This window comes from Pinus tabuliformis, chromosome 5_1, assembly GCF_031772625.1.
Source record: "Pinus tabuliformis cultivar Carrire ecotype Pingquan chromosome 5_1, CPIR1, whole genome shotgun sequence".
Classification (NCBI taxonomy): domain Eukaryota; kingdom Viridiplantae; phylum Streptophyta; class Pinopsida; order Pinales; family Pinaceae; genus Pinus; species Pinus tabuliformis.
In genome coordinates this window covers 620,575,381-620,585,776 of record NC_142305.1, presented here as the reverse complement: position 1 = coordinate 620,585,776, position 10,396 = coordinate 620,575,381, and the positions used below count along the sequence as shown (strand labels likewise).

Below are 10,396 nucleotides of genomic sequence, written 5' to 3'. Positions count from 1 at the left end.
TTCTCCAAGTTCAGTAATACTGGCTTCATCCTCCTCACCACTGCAAAATTAATCTCATTTTCTTCAATCTGCTTTATGAACTGTTTTCCTCCAAGTAATAGCGCCTTTGTTCCGCTTGATTCTGCTGAATCTTCCTCCTTGATGGGTACAAGTGTGTGTTTGACCCCATCCTTCGTAAACTTATAACAATTTGTTTTCCCATCGTGTGTCACCTTCCTGTCATACTGCCATGGTCTTCCGAGCAGTATGTGGCACACGTCCATTGGCATAATATCGCAGACCACTGTGTCGTGGTACTTGCCTATGTGAAAATCTACTTCACATTGTTCATCAACCAACAGTTGGTGGCCTTTCTGCAGCCACGACACCTTGTAAGGTGTGGGGTGTTTCCGCCGCTTCAACCCCAGTTTTTCCACCATCTCTGTGGCAACCAAGTTATCTGTACTCCCGCTGTCTATTATCACCTTACAGCACTTTCCATGCGATTTGCAGACTGTCCGGAATAGTGCCTTCCGCTGTGTTGTTTCAGCCACTTCCTTGGTTGGCTTTAATAACACTTTGTTCAAAACCAAAGCTTCCCCTGTCTCCGCCATATCTTCCACCTCCCGGGGTTGTGCTTCAGCTTCTTCAGGCTGTGCCATCAGCGTTCCCCTCTGACCGGCCTATTCAACTTCTGGACACTCAAAGGCTCTGTGCCCCCATTTGTGGCACCTGTAGCACTGGACATTAGTCCCTCTTCCGCGGACATTCCCTCGTCCTCTCTGGTATGACCGACCTCCTCTGGTGCTATCTCCTTTTTTTGCTGTCCCTGAAGTTTTTGAACTGCTGCCTTCTTCGCTGTTCGCAGCACTCTTTCCTCTACCGTAGGACTGTCCCCGTCCTCTGCTATTTCCTCTCCCTCTTCTGCTGTTCTATTTTCTGTTAATCTTTTCCTCAGCCTTTACAGCGCTTTGAAAGGCTTCTTCAATATTCCGGGGAGAAAGAATACTGATTTCATCTAATATCTCCATCCTCAATCCAGTTACGTACCTTGCTGTCTTTTCTGGGCTATCATCAGTATAATCAGCACGTAAATTTACTCTGTAAAATTCTTCTGTGTACTCCCTAACTGTCATTCCTCTTTGCTTTAAACTCTGCACTCGCCGATATAATTCCACCTGGTAATCTTTTGGCAAAAATCTGCCTTTCAATTTTGCTATCATCTTGGACCATTGTTGTATCGGCGACTTGTTCATCCTCTTTCTGTCCGCTTGGACACTGTCCCACCATAGTAGCGCGTGTCCCTTCAACTTAGTGGCAGCGAACTTAACCCTTTTATCCTCACTGACTTCTTCATTTTCAAAATATTTGTCAAGTTCGCTTATCCAGTCCAATAGGACTTCCGCGGACAGACTGCCATCATAATTTGAGATTTCTGTCTTTGGCTTGCTGCTGGCCAATAAAACCTGTCGCAGCAACCTCAATTCTGGAGCTTCCTCATCAGACCCTTCTGCAGCAGTCATCACTTCCTCTTCACTGGTATCTCCCAGTTCTGGGTCTCTTCGTCTACCCGCTTCCACTGCTTCCAAGCGAGCTGTAAGAACTCTAATTTGTTCCCTCAATCCTTCATCTGCTCCTCTACGTGCACCTCTCCCACGTCCTCGTCTTGGCACTTGCCCTTCTGCCATCTTCTTCTATATATATATATAAAAAACTGCTCTGATACCAATTGATGGGGCCAGCCCACGTGGTCCCACGCTTAACTTAACCTACGTGGATTCACACTAACTTTTGGTTGATTAATGGTTGATTGTAAATGATTTTTGCGGTGGTTGCTTGACATTCAATGTCTGTGTACCCGGCTCGGTCCCTCTTTGTGACACCTGCCCTGTCTCGGGGTTGACAAACCCTAATCCCTTAACGCATGTTTATTCCGCCACTTCGCGCCTGTGTGGCCATTTTACACTTTGTTGTTGTTATTGGTCTCGGCTCCGCCTCTGGTTACTCCGCCTGTGGATGAATCCTGTTGGATTCCTGCTGGTTTCTTATGGTGTAACAATGCTATTTCACTCCGTCAATTCGTTGCCGTGGCTATTGATGTATTTGCTTCAGGGTTTCTTGGTAAGTTATGGTTGTTCTCTGTGCATTCAACTGGTTCTTTCGACTGTGTGAGCGATTTTTGGTTCTGTGCTGGCTCAAGCTGTTTGTTATGGTCGTTTTGTTAACCTTGTGGTGAATGCTGGTGATGAATGGCTACGGTTTCTGCTCAGCTGTCGAATACTCTGTTGGAATGCTTCCCAACTCGGTTTCTCTCCGGCGCTCGGCTGTATAGAACAGGTAAGGACTTGTTTCGTGCTTTATGTCTTCTCCCACAGTTTATGCTGGAACTAACGTTCCGCAGCTCCTTTGTTTTCAGGGTTAGTGCTTGTCTCTGTTGGCCTGGGTCTCGGCTCCCTCCAGGTAAGGCTTCTCTGTCACTCTTATGCACAGTTTTTATTGTTCACTTGTGGTTTCGTGGTAAAACCCTCTCGTACAGGGTTGTTTCCCGTCTTCAAAACCCTGACCCTTCGCTTTGTCTGGTGTTGGCAGGTGTGGCCGGTTCCCGTGGTTTCACAAGGGTTACAATCACGCCTTTCTTCGGGTAGCTCTGTCTCTGCTTTACTTCCTCGCAATGGCTCTTGGTTACATTTACTTGTTTGCTGTTTGTTCACTGTATCTTTGTCGCGTCTGTATGTATGTCAGGTTATCTCCAACCCGTGACCGTGGCTTGGGGTTTACTGTGAGCCCCTGTTGGCTCGGTTCATCGAACCCTCGTTGCACAGTTGGATAGATATTGTTTTATACAGGCATACAATGTAATAATTTTGTGGCATATGAACTCAATTTGTAAATGGTTTGGTTGCTTACCAGTTTCGACCGTAGTCTGTTTTCGTTCCGCTGTGTTGGGTGTGCCTTTTGTCTGGTGCTCCCTCTTGTCTTAGCTAGTCAACGGACTCTTGGAATTGTAATAACTCTGTTGTTTTGATTTACCTGAAATGAATGGAAATTACAGTGGTATGCATATACATTGTATTACAGAGGACTTGAATCATATAGCGGTATATTTAATTTGTGCACAGTATTTTGATGAAGGAAAAAAAATATATTGCTCTTATTCACTTTTCATATTCTGCTGCTGAACTGAACCCCTCTGGGTTGTTTTGTTTTCCCTTTTGTACAATAGGTTCTGCAGTTAGATAACTGCTTGGTAGTTACTACATTACAGTTGCTTGCAGTTAACAGTAACCTACGTGACTTGACTGTTGGTTAGTTTATCTGTTTTCTCTGTTCCACAAGGGGTGACTGTTTACATAGATTATGGACACTTAACTAACTCCTAACAATTCTAATTTAGGACCTGTTACTACAGTCCTTTAACAACTCTAGTTAAGACTTGTAACTACAATTAAAACAGAACAGAATAACTGGAAATTTAAGCTAATAGAACCAAGTGCTGTAGTTGACCTTGAGAGAACAAAATAAAATAAACAAAAAACATAAGCAAATTTGACAGACTTGCTGTCCAGTTGTCGAAATGTTCATCCTTCCCAATCTTCCTCAGAAACTTTCTCTGTCCCTTCTCGGTCTGCGCCCTGTCGACCAGATGCTTCTGCATCAACAATGAATGTAGTGGAGATCAAACCTTTCCACTGGATGGTGTTTAACCCCCTTGCCTATGTGATTCTTCCTTCCACATCTTCTTATGCCACGTATCCCTTTAGGGTAATCTTGTGACTAATTCTTCTCTTTTTGTGTAAGACATATGGCTTCTTCGAGGGGCTAGGAAGTTTTCTTCCTCTTCCCAAAAAAAATCTTCCATCTTGCAAAATTCTCCACATCAGTGTCAAAAGTATTGTCCTTGAGTTGGGCACTAGCTTGTAAGGATTCAAGATAGTGAGAGTCTATAGGATAGAGGGCCTTGACAAAGGTTGTGAGAGGTATTGGGCACCAAATTGGCCTATCTTTTCCCTGCATTTCCACTCCTCTTTTCACCCTTTTTGCATTCATTTGCATATATTTACTGTGTAACATTATGAGGTAATTCCCCTTTATCGTCTCTTGGGATATTTAATTAATGAAGTAGAGTCATGAAGGTTTCTACCTACACAAACCACTAAAACTTGTGATGACCACAGATTATGGAGCACAGGTGTTGACCGCACAGCATATCACAACAGTTCCACGATTCACAGCAGCTGATCAACCACGACGAAACATCATAACTGATTACAGCTGCTCTCAACCCGTTTTTTACCATTCTTGTTCTTGGCTCTCTCGGCACTAGTGCTATAATACTACTGATGTATATCTTTGGGCATATAGTTGCCAGGTTTGGGGAGAATTATTCTCCTTTGTATTGTATAAAAGATGGGTCATTCCTGTATCAAGGGGACCTCTGTATGGTATTGTAACAACATTATTCAGATTAATAAGATATAAACCCTTTTGCTGATCTATCGCTCGTTGTGAGTAACGCAACCCTGATCAGAGAGATGGGCCCACTCTTCTGATTAGGTGCTGTGTGTATTTTCTATTGCTGTGTTTTTCTTGTTACTGTTACAGATCTCTTAGATAACTGTGAATACCTTTTTACGTTCTGCAGTTGAGTTTTACTTTTGTCTCAGCAATGTTTTGATTGCCAATCACGAACCCTTGGTTGAGGGCAGATCGTAACCTTGCCCCTGCATATACCTTGCATGTTTCCTTGAAAAGAATACGCACCCGGATTGATACATTAATGTAGGAAAAGGAGTGGATAATTTGTTCATACCTGGACACCAACATTTTGGCACCATTGCCAGGGAGGCTAACGAGGTGCAAGACATGATCTGTGTTAACCAGAGGGTCAATCTCTTGTCTTGGGGAGAGAACGAGCTTTCTCACTCTGCTCTAGGTCCTGAGCGCAGGTATTTCGTTTATTTTGAGCTTTTATTGTTTTTTGTTTTAGTAGGGCCGATCTCTTGCCCTAGGAGGGAGGAGTATTTTAATGCCCTACTCCAGGCTTTGAGCTTAGATTTTTCCCTAGCATTTTTGTTTTGATTTCGAGAAACCCAATCTCTCGCCCTGAGGAGGGAAGGGTCCTCTGACACCCTACTTCAGGTCTTGAAGTATTAAGGTTTTCTCGTGTGTGTGTTATTTCTTGATTAGGGTCTTGTTCTGGGGAGGGAGGAGTCTTTTGATGCCCTACTCCAGGTCCTAAACCCTAGGTTCATGTGTTCTTTTCTTTTCTTTTTTTGTTCTGTCGTCAATTGACCTCTCTTCAAAGTGATCTCTCGTCCTGGGGAGGGAATGGTCTTCTGACACCCTACTCCAGGTCGTTAGTATTGTGGTTTGATTTTTGCCGCCACACCAACTTGTATAAATAGAGAGCCAAATAAAAGGGGCAGAGGGAGAGCCCCAAAGAAGGGAAGACAGGATTTGGGAAGGAACACCTACATCCAACAAATCATTGCAAAAGCTGAGTCGGAGGCATCTTCCCGTGCAGCTGTGAGGCCAGGTGCACGAAAAAAATCGGAGGGACAATCTGTAGATCAACCAGTGTTGTTCACAGCACCCCCTGCCGGTTCGATACAACAGACCCTTCCAGCAGCCGGAGAGACAAGCAACAGTACGCCTGCTAAAGGAGTCCCGTTGCTTGCAACAGAAGAAGAAGAAGTTACAAGTAAAGCATTCGGAGGAACTGTCCATCCCAGTAGGGAAGAAGAAATTGCAGAGAGGAGATCCGAAGGGTCCAGCCACAATGACAGGGGGGAAGAGATTGTAGAAACATTTCTATCACCAAAGGATAGAGGAAGTACTATTAAGGCAACTCGAACCCCTGTGATAAAAGCCCTTCCTGCGGAGCCAGCTGAAATCCCTAGTGAGTATTGGAGGATATTCATGGCACCTACAACCTCTACTATTGACTTCCCAATTGGGGATTTTGGGACTGGTGCACCAACAAATCCCATCCCTTTAACAACTTTACCTAGTTTCCATGGGCTTACTTCAGAAGACCCTGACACGTTTTTGTTTGAATTTGACATTGTGTGTCGAGGGTATGATTACATAACGGATGCTCAGAAATTGAAAATTTTCCCTGCTACGCTAAAAGGGACAGCCCTACGGTGGTTTATGGGTCTTGGGGGAAGGTCTATCACCACATGGGAAGCAATGAGAACTGCTTTCTTGGAGAAATACCAAGACTACTATAAATCATGGGATATTAAAGAAGAGCTTTTTAAATTTATACAGAAAGAGGACGAAAATATGGAAGACTGTGTGGAATGCTTTAAATACACATTGCAGAGGTCAGGTCACTCTGACCTGGATAAAGACATTTTGAAAATTATCCTTCTCCGGGCCTTCCGAGAAGACTCTTTGGAATTGTTGAATATAGTCGGAAAGGGGGATATATCAAAGGAGGACTTTGATACCATCTGTGAGTTGTGTATTTAGTGCTCAAGAGGAGTTGCAAGAAATAAACAAGGGATTCGATCAACAAAGGTATTTGGTGGAGGTGTTACAAAAGCAGAAATTGGGAACCTGTTGGACAGCCTGAGGACTGATATCCTGAGTACCTTGTTTGAACAGATAGACACACTGCAGGTAAAATAGAAACAGCTAGAATTGGAAAGAACTATGGCTATATTTTTCCCCACATGCAGAAAGAAACATCCACAGAGGGAATGTTCGTTGAACTCTATAGAGGAGTGTGCAATCTGTGAACTGAAGCACGCGACAAGTTCATGCCCATCTTTGCCAGGGCTAAAAGCGGTTTTTCAAGGGACAAGAGAAGATATGGAGCAGTTGTACTTTATGGGACCTAAAAAGTCATGGAAACCTCAGCCGTCAATGGGAAATCAAGGTATGTTTCTAGATCCATCTCAATATTTTAGCAATTTCAATATGGGTCCCTAGACTATGCCTTATTCACCCGTATGGCCCCGATTCCAGTTTCCACCTTGGCAACAGTGGGGTCCTCAAGCTAGTTCAAGTTCCTTGTGGGCTCCGAACTGGGGAGGACCTTCCCCTCCTAGTCAGTTTTCCCAGTCAATGCCACAACAACAACTTCAGTTTCCCTCTAATGTGCCCCCTGGAAATCAACCTATTCATCCTCAACTCCCTATCCAACCCAATCCAAATCCTAACAATAAAGGGGTTCAGCAAGTTGACACCCTCAACCTACCTTCATACAGCATCTCCACTGTGGAATTCTATGAGATGCATTTACGATCTGGGTGGCTTGTAGGTGCTCAACCCTCACCAGTTATCATTGAGCAAATTGACAGTGAGGAGAAAGAACCAGAAATGGTCGGAGAAGAACCAAACCGAGTTAACAAAAATCATACACCTCTTGAACCACCATATCCAGAAAGGTTGGCTGTGAGTAAACCAACCCCTCAAACTGAGTTTGACTTGTTAGGGGAGTTATAGAATTTATTTTTCAAGATTCCCCTGCTGCAAGCCATGAAGGACGTACTTATATATGCGAAGTCTCTTAGGGAATATTGTGCTAAGAAGCCTAAAAATAAATTGAGAGATCCGCTCACCATTCATGTAATGGGGAAGCTATCAGATTTCATGATGGGAAGGTCCATGCTTGTAAAGTATGGGGATCCCGGGAACCTAATTTTGACCATGCACATTAATGGGGTAGAAATCCAAATGTACTGGTAGATTTGGGCGCTGCCATAAATTTCATCACTGCTGAAACCATGCATGCATTAGGACCTCGTAACTTGAAACATACACCAAGAAAATTTTAAGAACCACCCTAAATTTATATGTATAATAGATGGGCTAATCCCCATGATACATAGGAAAAATGGGAGGCGAGTTTATCAATAATATAATATGTATATATAATTTTTTGGCGAATCTCTCACCAGATTATATTATCTTGTACAATGATGGAGAATCTTTCACTGAATTATAAAATCTTGTAAGATCTTGGCAAATATTTTACTGAATAATAAAACATTGTGAAGTCTTGGCGAATGTTTTGTTAAAGCATGAAACCATATATGATAATAAGAAACCATATTCATTAAATTGTAATATACTAACATACATGTTTGGAAAAAAGAAACATAATTTTCTCTTCCTACAAACAATGTTCCAAGTTTCAGTGGTTGTGTTTGTCAAGGTTCTTACAATACACTCTTTCATATCCTTCTATTAGTTTTGATAATATTCCACAACAAAGTTCTTGTAGGTGTTGATATTGACCACGAGTTCTATCAAGGTAGGAGAGATTAATCTTTTCTCTACAACTTTTGTCAAGCTACCACTTTTTTCAAGTTATCAAATTTCTTTCTTAAAATTGGAAACTAGGGAAAAACTTCATGTGGGTAATATTACTCATGGCTGATAATATTTTTATTATATTCCTCTCATCGAGAGGTGTAGGATTGATATAAAGATCATCCGATTTCGATAAGTATTCATGGAGATATGAATTTATTTTGATTATGGAATTATTATCAAGCTGACCTACAACTCATGTAGGCTTAGAAGCCCAACGATCACATCTATTCAAACACCAACATTGTGTATAAATACAGGAGGAATTTTCCTCATTTGGACTCACTCATCTCATCACATCTCTCTCTCTCCACTGCGCAGAAAAGAGTCTCTTCTCTACTACGCAAAAAAGGGTCTCTCCCTCACACATGTGAAGCCAGAAGCTGCTGAAACTGAAACTGCAACTGCAGAAGTAAAGTTTGACCTGCATCGACTAGAAGATCTCCTCATCTGAACTATGTTGTAGGTTGATTTGAACCTCCTTTGAAAGCCACAACTTTTGGTGCTGGATTCAAGTCAATCCGACAGACAGTTTGCAAGATATCGACTGCCCTAGTTTGAAGCCGGAAGCTGCCGAAACTGAAACTGCAACTGTAGAAGTAAAGTTTGACCTGCCTGGACTAGATGATATCCTCATATGAACTATTTTGTAGGTTCATCTGAACCACCTCTAAAAGCCACAACTTTTGGTAGTGCAGTCAATTCAATCCGACGGACGGTTTGCAAGATATCAACAAGCTCCGTGAGAAAGCTGACTATCACGGACGGAAGATGTTTATCGATATAACCCTAGAAGATCAAGGAGTGCTGGACCATGTAAGAGGTAATATTTTTGAGCCTCCATCAAATGCATCCGCTGCTGCCTGGAACAAATGGAAAAATGGAGAAGTCAAAACAAAGAAGATCATCTGGGACTCTATCGACAAGCACTTGGTGGCCTACATCTCTGAACTAGACACCTCCAAGGAAATCTACAATAGACTGGTGAGTTTATTTAAATTTAATGATGCAAATCAAGTTTTGTTGCTTAGAAATAAGCTGAGGGAAATCAAGAAGGGTAAAGATGAGAGTATGCAAGCATACTTCTTAAGAATCACCGAGATCAAGAACGATATCCTATCTATTAGGGATACTATTACTGATAGAGAAATGGCACTCACGACTCTTGGAGGATTACCATCTAAATGGTATGTGTTCAGGACTACTCTTCTGAACAATAATATAATTCCTGGTTTCAAGGAATTAATGGCTAGATGCATTCAAGAAGAAACAAGGGTAGAAGAGCAAGAAATTCCCATGCCTAAAGGTCCTCCTGTTGCCTTTTCTTCTCATGCTAAGAAAAGAAATAATTCCGAGTCTAAATCGAAAAGAAAGGTTGGAAGAAAAGGACATTTTTACATCTGCGATAAAGCAGGTCGCTATGCAAGGGAATGCCCTAATAGAAAGGACTCTCACCGTGACGATGATCAAAATCCCTCTCATGGTAATCGAAGGGATGGAAAATCCAATAGCAAAGGTAAAAGGAATGTTGGAAATCAAGGAAGAGGACAACCATTCAAAAAGGCTAGAAATTCCAGGATGTATTAAATGCACCTGACCTCAAAAGGAACCTGGTGTCCATCTCGGCAATAGAAGACAAAGGCTACAAGGTAACCTTCAGTGATGGCAAGGTACGTGTATCGAAAAATAATGTTAAAGATGCCTTTACTCTTGGGTTTTGTGTTGATTCATTATATCAGGTCGATGAAAGTCAGGTAGGTGTCATGCCTTATGACACATCTCTTCAGTTTGAACTTTGGCATCGAAGGTTTTCCCCCCTTCATTATAAAGCTCTACTCGATGTAAGACAAATGGTGATAGGGATGCCTGAATTCCGAGTAGAGAAAGAAGGTGTATGTCCAGGATGTGCCGAAGGAAAGCTCAAAAGGAGACTATTCCCCTCAAGCCAAAGTAGGACCTTCGATATATTACAGTTGGTTCACTCAGGCATATCTGAGGCTAGCATTAAGAGGGAGACTACTACACCACATACTCCTGAGCAAAATGGTGTTGCGGAAAGGAAGAACCGTACAATTGTGGAAGTTGTCCAAAA

General features: G+C 42.4%; 1 protein-coding gene across 1 annotated transcript; it reads left to right on the top strand.

Annotated features, from left to right (window-relative positions):
• Positions 1–1,715: 1,715 nt before the first annotated feature.
• Positions 1,716–2,823, top strand: LOC149166460 (uncharacterized). The gene is made up of 3 exons (XM_089431347.1): positions 1,716–2,316; positions 2,396–2,439; positions 2,569–2,823. Exons 1-3 carry the CDS (start codon positions 2,229–2,231, stop codon positions 2,737–2,739), a joined length of 303 nt encoding a protein of 100 aa, XP_089287473.1. The 5' UTR covers positions 1,716–2,228; the 3' UTR covers positions 2,740–2,823.
• Positions 2,824–10,396: the final 7,573 nt, after the last annotated feature.

Coding starts and splice junctions, on each gene's coding strand:
- LOC149166460 (XM_089431347.1), top strand. CDS start 2,229: ATGGCTACGGTTTCTGCTCAGCTGTCGAATACTCTGTTGGAATGCTTC. Junction 2,317..2,395: donor CGCTCGGCTGTATAGAACAG/GTAAGGACTTGT, acceptor CTTTGTTTTCAG/GGTTAGTGCTTGTCTCTGTT. Junction 2,440..2,568: donor TGGGTCTCGGCTCCCTCCAG/GTAAGGCTTCTC, acceptor TGGTGTTGGCAG/GTGTGGCCGGTTCCCGTGGT.